The following is an 18,241-nucleotide window of genomic DNA, read 5'->3' on the forward strand; positions in this document are numbered from 1 at the left end:
GAGCACATTCCTTGGAAGAAGGTTAAATTAATGAAGTGAGGGCTTCTTCTGTATGATTTGTTCCATACACGTACAGCATGTGTTTTAACTCCAACAAGTTTTATTTCAAAGCCATCCATGAGAGCATTTCATGGACAGTGCTAAATTGTGGCATGTATACATGCATATACTTAAGACACGTTTCACAGCGGGATAAAATGCAGCATGCAGCTTCTAGTTAGTGCAACAATCCAGTAATAACTAACAAGAACACACTATAGAAACAGTGTAGGGGTGAAAAGCATGTTGATATTAGATTGGTTTACACCGCTATCTAAAATGTTTTTCATTTGCATTGTTTTATTTTAAACGAGGAAGTGGCAAAATGAGGATGACACACTGTTGAATGCAAGAGATAAATATAGTGTTCCTTCGTTTTCCGCTGGGGTTAGGTTCCAAAAAGTACCCGCAGTAAATAAAATCTGCAAAGTAGTTAACTTTTTTTAAATTTATTTTTTACATTTATTATAAATGTTTTAAGGCTCTAAAACCCCTCACCACACAGTTTAGAAACGTTTCTCATCAAGGCATTTACATTTTCTCACATTTCTCTATTGTTTAAACATTCTCAATGTTCAAACCTTCATACATTTGATAAAATAGATACATTACTGTAAAAAAAAAAAAATGCATGCAAAACTGCACCAAAAGAATCTGCGAAACAGCATGACCGTGATAAATGAACCGCGTTATAGCGAGGGAACGCTATAAACCAAATATTTGTCACATAAAGAGGGAACGCATTATTTTCTAAAACACTGCCAGGGTTGGCACTGGATCATGAAACCTTTTAGTCAATGTGGCTAAACAGTATAAAAATCTCCTAGTCACAGTTGAGTGTAGGTAGCCACGACATTACGTGTTTATGTGGCGGCATACGTGCACCACTCATGCATGCACACGGCAGAGAGACATTGAAGCCCAACTAACAAACACGCAACACTTCTGGGAAGATGGATTTTTGGGTGGGGTGTTCTAGGCATAGCTTGATGGCTAACTGCACATGGTAGTGGTCGGGATGGACAACGTTCTTATAAATAAAAGTGGCAACTGCGCCAAATTGTCACAGATGAAAGGAATGAGGGCACTTATATACTGTGCCTTGGTTGCATCCGCTCGGCACCATTTTAGCCCCGGGCAAAAATAAATAAATAAATAAATAAATAAATAAAATTCGGGACATTTGAGAGGGTGAACAAGTTTCCCGAAATACCTCAGCAATTCCGCACTAAACTAATCTCAGTCTTTGCACGGTTTTTCTTCCAAAATATTTATTGTATTTACAAAAAAATAAATACAAAAATAACCCTGAGATGCTTGTTACGGGTTATTTAATGTATAGGAGAAAAAAAAATGTGAACATTTTTGGGAGTATGATTTTCTTTCAATATTCTCAATACAGTACATCCAAATGTAATCATTACTTAAGTACACTTTTATAGTCCTACATTCAAGTACAGTGTTTGAACTGTGCCTAATGCTGCAGTGGTCTACAATCATAAATACAAGTGTATTTTAGGAATAAAACATCTACCTCGTTTTTAACTCATTCACTCCCAGCCATTTTCACTAAGCAACCCCTTTCGCTCCCGGCTGTTTTACTGGATTTTGACTGGTTTTGCAAGGTCCACAGAATATTGTGTTCTATTAAAGTTAAAGTACGACTGATTGTCACACCCACCTAAATTTTTTCTCCGCATTTGACCCATCCAGAGGGAACGGTGAGCAGCAGCAGGAGTCGCGCTCGGGAATAATTTGGTGATCTAACCCCCCAATTCTAACCCTTAATGCTGAGTATCAAGCAGGGAGGCAAATGGGTCCCATTATTATAGTCTTTGGTATGACCCGGCCGGGGGACTGAACCCACGACCTCCCAGTCTCGGGGCGGACACTCGACCACCTTTCATCAGGAAAAAATGTATATTTTATTTGTTTTTTGTTTTCCGTTTTGCAGCAATTAGAATATAGCTAAGTTTCATCATTATTCGCAAATCTGTTTAGAACTGTGGGTAAATTAGCTTGTTTGCAACATGGCCCTGATTGATCTTTTATACTCTGCTGCCACCTGCTGGCCGTTTTTACGATAACTACTACTGCTTTAAGCGACCTCTTCATGTCAGAAGCTGTATCAAAGCCTTCTGTATACTCTAGCATAAAAAAATTAAAAAACATTTGAAAAAATTCATAAATATGTTTTTGGGCGTGCAGGACAAAGTGTTAAAAAACGTATTTATATGTTTTTGGGTTTTGATAAGTTGAGAACACTTAGGTCCACTATGCTATTGTATTAAGCTACTGATCTAAATGGTGGAACTTGTAGAGTGGCATTTTTTTTTGTCTGTATACCACTATATTTTGCACAAGTAATTTTATTAAAACACACGGTAACGTTTTGTCATGATTACTGCATTATTACATTCATCTGCAGTAGCAACCGAAGACCACAATTAATTACATTAAGTAAATCAGGGCTGAGTTGATATGGCCAAATGTGCGCACTTGACAGCACATGAAAACAACATGAAACGGGTTAAGAAACACAGTCCACGTGCCTGTTATGTTCTTCTACCTTTGTGCACATTACCCGGTCCCTCCGCAATCTGACCGAGTTCCCGCTTGTAAAAAAAAGCAGCTGATATCCTTTTTTTACACACTTAAACCCCCCCAAAAAAAAAAACTTAGCGTATTCCTCTTGTCAAAGCCAGGTGACGTTGCCAAACCAAAAGATTTGACCAGGGTTCGCATCCTGGAACGGTTAAATAGTTTGTCTGCCTTGTCATCCTTTGTTTTTTTCCTCAACATGTGAGCGGGCCCAGTTGGGAAATATAGTTATGTTTTGGTGCAGAAACACACACAATATTCACATTTTTAATCCTTCCTCAGGTCGCGACAGAACGGCTTGCTTGCTAATGTTGCTAATGCTTGCTAGCATCAGCAAGCTGCTACCCGCAGATGTAAACAATGCTGTCATTGGCCTTGGAGCGATGTTGTTGATTATATTTTAACCAATCATGTGCGTCACTGGCCGCATCGAGAATTGTGGGATTGCTGTATGCAAATTGCATACAGCCATGTTTATTTATATATTTTTTTGTGTACGGACAATTATGCCTGGTATAGTGATATTCCCCCAGTGCAATTTTGACAGACAAATTGGCCGCGCTAATGTGGCGAGCATGGGGAATATTTACCTCGCCACCTATTTCACCTCGTCATTGGCAATGTGGCGAACGGGGACCTCGCACCCTGACTGCACAACTTCCTCACCAGTGCGTGCTATCAGTCTTTAAATCTGATTACATCTTTGCTTTTGGCACTTAGGGATTAGAGGTAAAAACAACCAAAATGGCAACTTGTGCTAAATAGGTGCAAAGTTGGCAAAAACTTTGGAGCTTGGAGTTCAGAAGCGAGCGCGGATTCTGTCCAACGGGTCCGTCTCCCAAATCTTGGGGTCCCGGGCGTGGAACCAGCCGGTGAAAATTGGCGGTTCGGCTCCCTGTTTGATGGTGATGATGGGCAGCCCCTTGCGACCGGACAGGTCTGAATCCAGGTAGGCCCTTGCTGGAGGAGATGGGCGGAAAAATGGGGATGGGATTTAATATCATTGCAAAAAACATCTTTCTAAAAAATCCCATTTTAGACAGTGTATCCAAGTTTAAATGCAAAGACCAAAATATTTGCAGATTCATTTTCTAATCTCTCCCTTGGTAAATGGGTGGGTAGGAGCAAGAAGAGGAGAGCAGCCTTTATGCCTTTACGTCGCAAGCAATATCCCTCCACTTACAGGGCAAGGCTGAAAAACAACATTTGAAAGCCTGTGACCTTCAACCCCTGAGGGAGCACTCCAACAATAAGCAAACATTCATAAAGAATAGCCCTGCTTAGGACTAAGGAATAAAACAAAATGTTGGACAGCTCCACAACCTACAAAATCTGTATGAAAATGAGTTTTTTTTCTTGCTTAAGTCAATTTCATTGTGTTTCAAATCAAAGTTCCTCATTTAAATGAACTGAAATGTCATGAATCCGTTCCAATCAGTCAAAAAAAATTTTTTTTGTATTTTTAATAACAACAACAATATTTGTGTTTGTTAAAGTGTATTGACAGCACTCCTTTGGCATTACAGTTCATTTAATTGCACCATTTTTCCCACTTCAACTGAGCACTGGTGTATCTGAAGGTCCTTTGTAACTCTTTCTTTATTTGTTATTTTTTCATAAGACAAAGCAAAAACTGAATCAAGCGATAGCTTGTAATTTGAAAAACTTGTAACTCGGGTCATCTCTAGAAATGTGCGCTCATAGACATGGCTGCCCTGGAGCAGAAGCGTAGAAGGGCCATCTACATTGTTACCACTCAAAAGGCCATTCAGTGAGCATAGGCACCTTAATGTGTTCAGTGCCAATGGCAAGCTGGCGAAGGGGCACATCTCTTGAAAGTACCATTCAAGCTCAAAGAGGTTTTGAGAGTCATTAGGCACAGACGTTGTTAATTTTTCAATGATGATTAGTGTAGATTTATGCTGCCAGATGTTGACATCAGCAAAATAATGTGGACAAATGGGTTGTAATTTCAATTGTATACATTATGTAGGAAAATGATTAGGATGAAAGAAAAGCACATTTGGACCTTTGAGGTGTCCTACAGGCCAAAAATTGTATTACGGGACACAGGTAAAACCTCTGACATACCAAAAAATCTCTCGCACACCAAAAAAACATCTCACACTTACAATAGCACATGACAATCTGTTAAACATGACAAAATACCTCTATACACACACACACACAAAAACTATTTTCTCACACATACCACAACTTGCATGTGACGCAAAGGAAACCTCTCACACACAACCAAAAAACTCTCATGCACAACTAAAAACCTCTGTCATGCAACAAGCTTTTAACATTTCACTGTAGGGGAAGTAAATCACCACAGTGGTTTGAAACTCACATCTCATGAGTGGTTTACTGGTTGATGCATTTTCGAGAAAGCCTCCAAAAGCATCAAAGCCACCTACTTACCTCTGACACCAAAATTCTGAGAGATGAATAGTTTTCATTACTTCCTAAACCCTTTTTCTCAACGTTGCCTTACTTTGAGTCTGGAAGGAAGCCACTCAAATTCTACTCTCCAGCCAAAAAAGTCTCAGGGAATTCCCCAGAAAATGCCTAATTTTGCTAACATTTGCCGCGTTTCAAATACCCCAAACTAAATAGAGTTGTTGACCTTGAATTTGCTTATTGTCAAATAAATCAAACCCGCCACTGTCATTTGTGATGGTTAAAACGTTCACAAACGGTGCTGCGACATGCCAACATTTTGCACCTACTAGCTTTAAGGTCACCCACCAAAGCTACCCACCTGTATATCGAGCTACATTATCATATCTATGATAATGACGGTAATGCCAATCGGTTCCCAGAATGTATTGCATGGAACAATCAACAATGCATTGAATTATTGAAGTTATGAGATGTCGGACGCTAATCATTGTCATGTTTGTGGTATTCAATTAACTGTCACATTTATAGTAGATTTATATTGTACTATTTAAAAAAATATATTTTTAAAGTCAACTAATGTGTGGCGTATCGCTAGTTTAGTATACGGCTTACACCACAACAAGGATTTACTTTTTGCAGCACCAAAAGACACAATAATCAAGCAGGATTCTACCTTTGTCACAATGTGACGCAGGATTCTACACTCTAAAAACAGTTGGTCAAAAGTAACCCATTTAGGGATAAAAAATGGACCGATCTAATTCATGGGTCAATTTGACCCAACTTCCTGGATTGATTTATATAAAATGACCCTATTTTTTGACCAAAAAAGAGGCATCTGCCCTGTATGTCAGATGGCCAGACCAGCCCTGCACAGGACCAGACAAACTCTGAAAAAAAGTGTGACTTTTAAAAACATTATTCAAGAAATGTAGTTACCAGTGATGCACTGTCCACTTGACTGGTCGTCTCCATATCGCTTGTGAGAGGGCGCGTACAAGAACATGATGGCGAACACGTACAGATTCCACATTCCGTAGATGCCTGTGAAGAAGGCACTGTTCACCTGCACTGTGTGATCCCCCCAGTGCCAGTGACCCTCATTCACCTGGACAAAGTTAGGAAAGTACAATATGGTTTGCAAAAGTACAGTGCAGCCACTGGTGGAATATCAAGATGCTGATTAGACAGCAGGATTATTGCACAGGTGTGCCTTAAAGGCCACTTTAAAATCTGCCGTTTTATTTTTGTGACTAGTCTTATGTTATTACAAGACCCACCTGACTGATGATGAAGAAGATGACAGTCATGGCAGCACAGGCCAAAGTGACCAACATGAGAAATTTGAATCTAAAAATCAAACCCTGTAAGAGATATTGTGGTGTTAAAATCAGGGTTGAATGTATGGTCATTACTGTGTTTTCCAAATGGAGAGACAATTGATGCCAACAGTACACACCTCATAGTGCAGGCGTCTGGCCTTGGACATGGCAGGCAGCGAAGTCCTTTTGCCACTGATGTTGCGGAAGACTTGGAAAACCATGAAGCAGAGGAAGAGGAAGTAGAGGCAAGCGCAGATCCCTGCCACGATTATGAAAGCCATCTGAGTGAGCAGCAGTCAAGGACAAAACATCTCTAATTCAAAAGGATGTTATCCTTAATATTGTTAGTTATTAATTATAATTCCTCACATTTTGATCATATAAGTACAGTCGCATCTAAACTTGATTTAATTACATCATTATTTTGCATAAAATGTTGATGCAGGATAATTCATCATTAAATGAAAGATATGATGGCCCTGTATTCTCTGTGCTTCAGTGTCTTGTGAGATTGAGAAGAATGCAGCAAGTTTTTTCATTGAAAGACCAGTTTTTAAGATGTCAATTCTCAGCCTGGCAAGCTTTGAAATATACAAGAAAAAAAAAAAACACATCCATCCCAAGCTTGTGACAACATATGGCATTACTGAATTATTCCTTCTCTTATTAGTCAAGGGAACCCGTCTATGTGAGAACAACAAGAAACCATGAAAAATTAATTGAGTGTACCTTCAAAAAGAAAAGTAGGCCCTTACGTACATATTTTTCAATACAGATGAGAGTCTTTTTCCAAGCATAAAAGCAACATCCAGGTCCAGTTGAAGCCAACAGAGAACCACTCCACTGGGATGTTAATGAACGTCATGGAGATTCCCAGAGCAAAGATCACTCTGTAACGGCAAAATGTTTTGTTTTGTTTTACAAATAAAAAATATTGCTCAAAAATAATTGAAAGCAACGTGTTGGCATAACAGACACTCCAGCATGTGGCCTTGTAAGTCTCAAGGCTGACGTTTATGTGTCTATGTAACCTTGTGAATAGAAAAGTCATAACAAACCTTAAAGCAATATGTTGGCACAACAACCAGACACCTGAGTATGTGGTCTTGTGAGTCTCAAGACTGGGACACAGGAAAGTTACGTGTCAATGTAACCCAAGGGTTAAAGTTCACCGTCGCCCCGACGGATTTCTGTCATTCAGAAAAATGAAAGCCTTGTCCCACTGAGCCACATGCAAGGGTTGCGCGCACATAGCAAGTGTCTTTATGCTCTCAAACCGTTTTTCTTGCTATAGAGAAAATTTGAACATGTTCAAAATTTGATTAGGAAAAACAGGCTTACGCTGCCTGCGCTATTTGACAGACAAAAATGTCATTTGAGTTGCATACACGGTTGTTGTCAAACATCAACACAGCCCTCATGGGAACGCCCCCTCCGAGACGCTGGACGGCAAAAGAGCCACTTGCCTGTATTGTAACCATTGAATCTCGTGCAGCGTAAAGTCCTTCATCTAATCGATTATCTCTTAAAATGGTCATATCTTGCAGTGCGGTCGGTTGTACAGACAGACAAAGGAGTAAACCAAATGTTGCTTCTTATCACATACCTACTCATGAAGACGAACGACGTCGATTGATAGCAGCAATCAACCGAAAGGACGGGCAGCCCACAAAGTATTCACGGATTTATAGCAATCATTTTTTGCGAGGTTAGTAAATAAATGTTCATACATTTTACTAGTAAACGTACACTCTCATAACAGAGGTGTCCAATTACGCGTTTCAAATCACATTAACGAGCCAGATAGTTAGCGTCCACTCCAACTGCACGAACACACAGCTTAGTTTTAAAATGTACCTTTTTCAAAACTATTAAATGCATTTGACTGTTTAATAATGGGGGATTTCGTCTTTGTGCTTGGAGTTTCTCACTCTGTTTTCAAACTAACGATCTTCAACTTAAGTAAATATCGCGCTCTATGAGTCGTGACTAAATGTGCAACTTCGACTGACAGGCGAACTTCAGTTGAAGTAATAGATTCCATGGCTCGATGGGCAATAATAACTTTTCATTTGTAAAATAACAGTCGCTAAGTCACTAAGTGCTCCGGGTCACGTCCACTTCCATTCAACAATCATTTCTTTCCGCCGTCCGTCATAGGGCAGTCACGTGATAACGTGACGTCGGTGCAAATGGTCAATACCAACAAAAACTGATTGATCTATCTGTCTTAATTTAAACTTACTATTTATCTATCTTATGAATAAAATCTATCTATCTCTCTATCTGTCTGTATACTGTACAGTAATGGGTGTCTATGCAGTGATTTTCTCCATTTGCATTCCCTAGGACTAGGGAGAAGGACTCTGAAAACAATGCAGTGCTTCAACTTTCCGGTTTCCAAGTGGTGAGGTATACCGTTCGAAATAACTTAAGTCTGTGACTTCACTTAAAGCTTCCAAGAATGGCCTCAGCAGATTCCTGCATGCCACCAGCAGATCATAAATGAGGAAGCTAGCAAAACAGAATAATAATTGTAGCTTTTGAATTTCATTGTAGATGGACCTTCCGTAAGAATGTATCCATGAAGCCAGGTTAACGTCCTATCAGAAATCTTTATCTAATAGTAAACAGAATCAGAGTGGGACAATTTGTAACACACAGGAAACTCCCACACAAGACTCAAAATACTCTCGTGGAAACATATTTTAACAAAGTCATAAAAGTTTCTAAATCATTCACCTCCAGACTCAACTCTTCTGCAAAACTTTCCAAAGTGAACAAAGTTAAACCTTACTCGGCTGGTATGCGAAAAATGTGCCCTGTCCAAAACCAACAGAGTGAAGGGCACTGTGTGTGTGCGTGTACTTGAGAACCAAAATACGTCTTCAACCAACAGATTGAGGATTTTTGTGAAGTGAGGACATTTTGGCTGGTCCTCACTACTCAAGACCTCTTTTTGAGGGTCAAGACTTGGTTTTAGAGTTTAGGTTTGAATTGGGTTATGGTTGATGTTAGGGTAAGGAATGGGGGTAGGCAATCATTTTTGATGGTTGGGGTCAGGGGGAGGGGCTAGGAAATGTATTATGTCTATGGATATCCTCACAATTATATAGGTACAAGTGTGTGTGTGTGTGTGTGTGTGTGTGTGTGTGTGTGTGTGTGTGTGTGTGTGTGTGTGTGTGTGTGTGTGTGCGTGCGTGCGTGCGTGCGTGCGTGCGTGCGTGCGTGCGTGCGTGCGTGATTATGAAGGGCTGAAGAGTGTTTTGGATACATGAAGTGAGGGAGGGAAAATTCCCATGTTAGGAATGGCGTATAAAAAATTATCGCTTCAAGTATCTAAAAGTCACACTTCCTAAAAGCCTGCTCATCTGGGAAACAGAGCCGTGAGTCACAAAGAGCAAAAAAGAGACACTGAGTGGCTGTGCGTGTGTGTGTGTTTCAGTCGATTGCTAGTGCTTGCTAGATTTTGTAACGTGTTTCACGCTTCGCCAGGCTCTTCCTGTGGCCCAGCAGGCAGCCTCTCTTCGTAATGTCTTCCCAGCACGGCAGGGGTTATACAAACACTTGGTCCCAAGTTATCAAATCCAACTACCTGTGTGCGGATCTCAAAATGTATTACTAGATTATTATTATTTTTGCATTACGTTTGTTTGGAGGAATCATAGTATTCAATTCATCAATACAGTTGTTAAATAACAGAAAGTCAAGTAAATAATAGAAAGTAAAGTTTCTTTGGTTTATCAGGTCAAACAAACAAATCAAACATTGCACACCAAGGTAAAAGGGTGACAGTAATGTTTCTTTCTATGAATACGCCAGCCATCATCTTGTGTCATCGATGAGCGACCCTTTGTTTGCTCAACGCCTTACTGATGCAGTTAAGCAATAAGAATGCTTCTCAGACGCATTTATCTTACTGACCTTAAGTGCACAGAGTTTGCATGACCCACTTGCAAATTTCATTCATAGTTAATATGCACCCTAATGCAGTGCCACAGCAGCTTGTGATAAAACTATTCATTTGTACGCTCTGGCTGCAGTACTTTGCCCCACCACGCCTTTTTCATCTTGTCATGATCATTTAGGTTGCAAACACAAATTCTTTCAAACAATGACGTCACAATATTAGACTCTTTAGTAGTGTGTGGCCTTACTTCTCCAGAAGCACAGGGGGTCTAGTCATGAGCGTGATGCGCCTCCAGTACCAGATCATGATGATGAGGATGCTGGGTGTCAGGAATGTCTTCATGGCAAACCAAATCTTAGTGAAACCACCATTTTGGTGGATGCCCTTGGAACAGAATACAAGATGTCGTTCAATGATATACTTATGCTAACTTATGTTCACACGCTTTGTGATGGCATAACAAGCAGGCACCTGAGTATGACGAAGACAGTTCCACGTGTAACCTTGTGAATATAATTATAAGAATGATGAATATAGACCAAACAATCGTTCTTAAAACTATATGTTGACATAACAACCAGACACCTGTGCAAGTGGACTTGTGGGTCTCAAGACTGGGATACAGAATAGTTACATGTTTAACCTTGTAATACAATTAATATAGTAACAACAATCCTTCTTAAAGCTACATTTTGGCATAAAAAACAGACACCTAAGTAAGTAAGTAAGTTTGTAGGAAGCAGGACAGTTAAGTGTCTCTGTAACCTTTGTGAAATAATGAGTATAGTTATAATGATCCTTCTTGAAAGCAATGTATTATCTTGACAATCAGGCACCCGAGTATGTGGTCTTGATTGTCTCAAGACTGGGACAGAGGACAGTTATGCATCTTAGCATGTTAATTCAATGAAAGAATTGAATATTGACTGTAGTAAAGACTATAGTAAATAAAACAATGCCCATTACATTCCAATGAAGTTTTGAAGGAATTAAAATGCCAGATCATCTACTGAACTGGCAGTAGACCTCTCTGTAACGCCCTTCACAGCCATTAGTCTGCCAGTGAGTGTGAGCTCACTTCAAGTAACATTCCACTCCAGTCCAGTGGCCATTGCCAGGGAAACGAAGCCTCCTCAGCAGCTGTGTTATTGCTGGAGCTCAGCCAAGAAATGCTGCAGGTGGGTGTGACTCTTAATGAGGGTAAAGCTCTTCTTTTGTACAAACATGGTGATCCAGATATGGTCGTTGACCAAAGGATGGGCTGCTGAAAACAACCTTCTAATCTTTGCCAAAGCAAGGTTTCCAAGATTAGAATTGAGAAGCATTTGGCAATACAAAATAGCAAGACAAGGCCCACTGCACATTGCGCAACACAGCCAAACCAGACTGGAATGGACCACTGCAAAAAAAAAAAAGGGTGGGAGGAGATGACAGTTGCAGACTCACACCTGCACCTTGAGCTATAAGCCCATATCAGGATTTGAGGCTGCGCACACAGTTAATTGCATTACTCTTACTAAACCATAAAAACATAGCATGTTTGTCAAAGAAGAAACAGGTTGACAAAGGACAAAATGGGCGAGAATAAAGTAGATTCATTGTGTGACATTTTGATAGGCTGCCCCCATTCACACATCGCTCGTTCAAACACCCCTACCATGAATTTTGGCCACAGAACCTGCATGCTTCACTATTTCATCCAAACTTATATATGACATTATAAATATTGTTAAGTATTGCTGTGAAACACAATAAACTACATTTGCACAGCTTGGCCGCCAGTTGGCTCTCGCTAGCATAACACTTGGAGATTTAGTTTTTGTGTCATTTCACCTGATTTCAATGAGAAAAATACATTTGATAAAAAAAAAAAAGGGAGGAACAAACTTTGTAACTGAACGAAATGAACTCGTAAGTCAAGGTATCTATCCCAGTAGTAAATATTTCTAACTGCGTTCAAAACGCCAAGATCATATTTGTCTGACAATTACACTGCATAAGTGATTTTTACTCCCGGCACCAAGCGGACCCTGCTCCATAAACTCTTCATATTGTGGCACGTCCTGTGGCTCAGAATCGTCAAAGAGTCTTCAGTCCATTACAGAAACATCTGCAATGTAAACATCTCAGATTCATTTGTCTGGCAGCCAGACAGTAAACAATCCCCGGTTTGCTTATACACTTCCACCAAGGCAGAGCATGTCGGCACATGAATTGTGCTGAAGAGCTGCCCATTACTGTGACATGACTATTTAGACAAGGAAGGCCAAAGGGGATGGCTCATAAATAATTACAATGCAAGCATTTAAACTTTTTGTCCAGGGAGCTGTTGCTCTACGACTATTTTTTTTCCTCACTGCAATAACACACAGGCCGCTCTAATACTGGAGGAACAATATATTATTTTAATGAAAGACTGAGTGACTTATGACTCTAATTTGTTCTATGACCCCATACAGTATGTGTATTTTGAGTTACAGCACCTATCTCAAAACCTCTTTACCTATTGAAATGAATGCAAATGCCATAAATTTGTTCGCCTTAAACCTAAATAATTTTGTTCACATTAAAAAAAAATACCACTCTAGACTCTATAATGATTCAATTCTTAAAGAAATAGTAAAAGCATCATTACTGGTAAATACAATGTAAAGAAGAAAACTTAGAATTTCATGTAGGGCTGTCATTAACATGTCTTTTTAGAATCCTTTACCGGTACTCAGCGGAAAATATGGCTCTGGCCGCCGCAAAGAATATTAATAGCGTACAGTTTTGTGTCAGAAATGTTTGTGTTGACAAATTTCTATGGTCGACTTTTTAGTCCTAATTTCATGCTTTAATTCAATGTGCTGCACTTTCTGGTGTGTGTGTACCTTAGCTGCCAAGGGAACAAATGACACAACTAAGCTGCATTAATAGTCATTTTTCTTAGAGGATAAGTCATTTATGTCAGTTTGTCATTCAATGACAGAGATACACACTGCAAAAAACAGACACTGACGGGACAACATTAATTAATAAGTACCTTCTGCACATGCGTGACAACTGACAAGTATATGTTGAAATGTGGAGTAATGTGCAAAACGAACAAAATTGTAAAGGCTTTCCATCGCTTACTGCTTCTGCGCATTCATCACTTCCTGTTCTTGCACCCGTGCGCTGATTTGCTAGCCAACAGCGCGATCAAGTCATGAACTGAACTGAAATGCTTGATAGAAACACGGATTAAATCACAGGTAACCACACGTGGCTGGATCTCACTTAATTTACACAAACATGTTTTACAAACCTAATGAAATTTTATGCTCAAGAGCAGCATATGAATTTATGGGTTTATACAAATCAGTGCATACTGCATAAATAAAATGAATAAAAATGTGAGTTATTAAAGCCTGAGTGGCCAAGAGTTACAAAGCTACGAGGGAGTGACAAGTCTTGAACTCCATCACCTTGAACAAGAGCAGTGATGTTTAGTGGAGGGAAATGATGGCAACTGTAAACAATATAATCATACAGACAAATATGCTCAAATTCAAATAACTGCAATAATATTGACCAATACAGGTGACAAATTGGAAATCCACGACATTTTAGTGTGACTCATGCTGTAAGCATTCAACTAGAATCCATCTCAGTTTCATTGCTCGGCGGCAACAGATCCAGTACATTAACCACTTCTCTCTCTTTAAAACCTGTCAATTGTCTGTCAAGCCTAGCTAACTCACCCTTCCATGCACAACACACCCGGGCCTAGAGAGTAATATACAAGACATCAATCACTGTTTGCTGCCTTTCAGTGTAAAAGGAATGCAATCAGCTGAAAATGGATTGTAGAAGGTTGCTAAGCACTCACCAGGATAGACTCAGCAAAGTGAGGATATGTGAAGATAGTTAATTCTAGTAGTTGTATAACTGCACTCTTCAAATCATTATGTTAAGTGACAAAGGATGTGAATTTTTCACAGGCCAGCTCAGTGTCAAAATGAGTCACTGCAAATATTCACTAAGTGTTGTATATATATATATATATATATATATATATATATATATATATATATATATATATATATATATATATATATATATATATATATATATATATATATATATATATATATATATATATATATATATATATATATATATATATATATATATATACGGATGGAGGCTAAGATTGATGCTAAAACAGAGAAGTAGAAAGAAATAGCACAAGACTGAAAATTTAGAATGTTGTGGTCCCTTACCAAAAAGTAGTATACTTTAAGTACTTAATATAGAGTATGCCTAAGTTTATTTTTCGAGTGTACTTATTCATGTACTAAAAGTAAACTTTAAGTAAACTCCTTGGGACTACATTGGAACATTTTACACTTAAAAGTATACTAAAGTATATTATAAAGTATATGAATAAGCATATCTAAGCATACTTTCAAGTACACTTTATGGTACATTTAAGTACACTATTAAATATACTTTGTGGTACACTTATGTCCACAGTTTAGTTTACAGCAAAAAGCCCAATGATGAATTAATAATAATAATAATAATGCATCAGATTTCTATAGTGCTTTTCTATACACTCAAAGACGCTTTACAATGGAATGGATACATTATTCATGCGCTCACACATTCACACTGTGGAGGCGGTAAACTACTTAAGTAGCCACAGCTGCCCTGGGGCAGGCTGACGGAAGCGAGGCTGCCAGGGCGCGCCTACGGCCCCTCCGACCACCACCAAACATTCGCACCTTCCATACACCAGTGTGAGTAGCACTGGATGCAATGTGTGTGAAGTGCCTTGCCCAAGGACACGACACATGACTTGACTGAGCCGCTAGTATATGTTTTAGTATGCTTACAAGTACACTTAACATTTACTTGTTGGAGTATACTTCCAAAAAGTACAAGAAAAGTAAACTGGAAGTATACTCTCCTAATTTTGAGTATACTTCAGGTATACTTAAATATACTCCTTTTTGGTAAGGGGTCTTTAATTGAAAATGACATCATTTCTCACCTATCTGGTTGTACATCTTAAATGCGATGTCAAACTGCAAGATGACCAGCATGAACTGGAACCAGGGGCTCATCTCCTTGTTAGGTGGAGGAATGTGGACAGCAAACACAATGTTGTTGGCCTCAATCATCTTGGGCGGGGCCTCTTCAAAGGACTGGATCTTGTAGCATTGATTGGGACCCCAAGGCATGAACCACTTGCTTTCCTGGCGGTGCTTGGCAGTGTCCACGCATTTAGTGGCCACGTAGTTTACCGCCGTGGTGGGGCTGGGAGCTGATGAGACGGCAAGGGGAGAGATTACTACTGGCCTATATTTCTTTACAATGAAGTAAGATTTTTTTTTTAATGCACACAAAAAAAAATCTATATTTCAACTTAATATTGACACCTTAAAATAATCACTTAAGTCATTTTTTCCCAGATTTTTCAGGAAACAAAAAATTGAACCGTTTGCATCATAAGGAGATGATTTAGGCAAAAAAATTATGTTTGCAAAAAAATGACATAAGCAATTATTTTAAGAGCCATTTCATACAAGTTTGATAGTACAAGATTAATCTTCAAACCGAGAAAAAAAAATATGGGAAAACCTCTCACCCTTCAAGCCAATTAAAGGAAGTCAGCCAACAGGCAACATTTTACCACCTCAACAAGTACTCCAGGCTCCAGGTTCATTTGAGTTGGGAAATGAATAATTCTGTTTGACAGTGACGGAACACTGACCATTTGTTGTTCGTTGGCGTTCAATAATAATAAAAAGGAAATGTATTGTATTAATTGTCTCCTTGTTATTAATTAAAGATTGTAACAAAATCCTGTAACTATGAGGCATGAGTGTGAAAGGAGCCTTATGGGTACAATCAGGAACACCAAAATCAGCCCAGTGGGCCCCAGATGGGAGATAGCTGGGTTGCCCATGTGGGTTTTAGCTAGGGCCCATATGAGGCCCAACTTGACTTGACCCCATCTGCACAGCAAAAATTGGTTAAAAGTACAGGGTGATTCACAAAGAATACACCAAAATCATTACACAATATTTCAAAAATTAAAAACAATAGAAAACTCTAGCTTGGACACACATGTTGTACATATGATACCTTCAAGTATTTCATGTTTTTTTGGGGGGCGTATTCTTTTTTAATCACCCTGAAAGTTAAAATTTCAGGATGAAATTTTTGGGAGCAGATTTCTACTCCTGATATTTTCTGAGTTAAATGGTGCCCAAACTAGGTGTTATTTTACAGTTGAGTTGCAGATTAGAGATGCAATTAAAATCCACCTTCGCACTGGCACTTCTTGGTTTGAGATGAGTTGGCGCCATTTTCCGTTTTCCTTGCTTGTCACAGGAAACACTGACATTCGAACAAAAGGAATTTGGGCACTGGAAGAAATTTTTACTTACAGAAGAGACTTCCCCAAAAACTGGGCTGTTAAAATTTGATCAGTGATAGCCGATGTTACATTTAATGTATTTAAAACATCAATCTTGTATAGCTCAGTGGTTAGGGTGTCTGTTTTTGATTCCATTGTACCCTGGTTTGAACCACTGACATGGCAATCAACTTTTTAGGAGTCAACTTTTTTGCTTTATTGATTATTTGTTATAATGTATTGATATGTTTGGCTTTTTGGAACATGACATATTTGTTTGATCTGCTCAAAAACAAATCAAATCAACTTTTAACTGGAACATCTTTAAAAAGTAACCTAGTAACTTTCCAGATTACTTAGTTACTTTACTGATTACCTGATTTCAAAGTAAGTTAGATTACAAGTTACTTTATAATGCACTACCCTATTAGTCACGTATGGTGATATTTATTTTTATTTTGTCTTTATTTAGATTTATAAAAGTCTAGCTCCGCCATTAGTCAAAAGTTGACAGCCATGCAACGACCCAACTTTTCGCTTTTGTTGTTTACACGTTAGCATTCGACGGTAAAAAAAAGAAAAAAAGCTGATGATAAAAGTGAGCGATAAGAAGGTAGGAGGAGGGGGCGGAAAAACTTACCAATTAACCCGCCGACCATGAACGCGAACGCCTGGAACAAAAGCAGTATAACTCCCACTATCACCAACTTTTTGGTGCTCATGTTCTCGATAATTGCCCCCGCCATTGTGATGGAGGGGGGAAAAAACAGGACAATGTGGCTCCACAAAAGAGACGAAGTGCGGGAAAGGAAGGCAGTAAAGTGGTGGCTCCCTTCCACCGCTCGGCTCCTGCCTTTCAACTTCCCGCTAGTGGTGGGCGGATCGATCTAAATATCGATATTATGGATACCAAATTCTGGCTAATAGTTCTGTTTCAGTTTGGCTCTTTTATGCACTGCTGCGGTTGATTATCGCCACTCGCCACACACTCCACTTCTGTCTGTCAGAGCAGAGCGGTCACAGACAGGCAGACTTGCTCCCGCTCTCCCCCTCCCCTCCTGTGTTTTGATCGTGTGCCGTCACATTATTTAGCATCACATCGTTGTAAAATATATATATTTTTTATGTTGTTTTATGTTTTATATTTGTTGCTGCATGATAATCTTCAACATTTTGTTTATTTAGGTTGAATAAAATCCACAAAAGAAGTGCAATGAAGGCAGTTTTTTTTTATTAATTATTTTTTTTGTATTTGTTGTTTCTGAACAGTATATGATTTAAAAACAAAAATAATTTGTTTTCCTGTGATTGCTTTGTGCACTTTGTGTAAGTTATACATGTTGAAAATTTTTCTGGATTTAAAAAAAAAATCCAAATATCAATAAACGTCCTAATTTTGTCCTTTGTTTAAAATGGAAACAGGATTGTGATTAAGCAATTCGATGATACAGCTACCTTAATATATATATATATATATATATATATATATATATATATATATATACACAGTATATATTACATTACATTATCCAGGTTAGCATGCTACTGGATGCCTATCATAGCGGCCCTGTT

At 38.8% G+C, this 18,241-nt stretch overlaps 1 protein-coding gene across 1 annotated transcript; it reads right to left on the reverse strand.

Moving 5' to 3' along the window:
• Positions 1-393: 393 nt before the first annotated feature.
• LOC147181905 (protein wntless homolog) lies at positions 394-17,645 on the reverse strand. The gene is made up of 10 exons (XM_086078242.1): positions 17,310-17,645; positions 15,299-15,571; positions 13,152-13,156; positions 10,526-10,662; positions 7,142-7,258; positions 7,049-7,052; positions 6,506-6,649; positions 6,327-6,410; positions 5,986-6,154; positions 394-3,600 (listed from the first exon to the last, which is right to left on the reverse strand). Exons 1-10 carry the CDS (start codon positions 17,413-17,415, stop codon positions 3,440-3,442), a joined length of 1,200 nt encoding a protein of 399 aa, XP_085934368.1. The 5' UTR covers positions 17,416-17,645; the 3' UTR covers positions 394-3,439.
• Between the last annotated feature and the right edge of the window lie 596 nt (positions 17,646-18,241).

The sequence above is a fragment of the Leptonotus elevatus genome, chromosome 1 (genome assembly GCF_054856555.1).
Source record: "Leptonotus elevatus isolate MCC_2025b chromosome 1, RoL_Lele_1.0, whole genome shotgun sequence".
In the NCBI taxonomy this organism is placed as follows: Eukaryota; Metazoa; Chordata; class Actinopteri; order Syngnathiformes; family Syngnathidae; genus Leptonotus; species Leptonotus elevatus.

What these genes read in the sequence shown, in the direction of transcription:
- LOC147181905 (XM_086078242.1), bottom strand. Translation starts at nt 17,415, where the DNA reads ATGGCGGGGGCAATTATCGAGAACATGAGCACCAAAAAGTTGGTGATA. An exon ending in CCAGACGCCTGCACTATGAG is followed by an intron (nt 6,411 to 6,505) that starts GTGTGTACTGTT and finishes TATCTCTTACAG; the next exon opens with GGTTTGATTTTTAGATTCAA. An exon ending in AAGTGGACAGTGCATCACTG is followed by an intron (nt 3,601 to 5,985) that starts GTAACTACATTT and finishes CATCTCCTCCAG; the next exon opens with CAAGGGCCTACCTGGATTCA.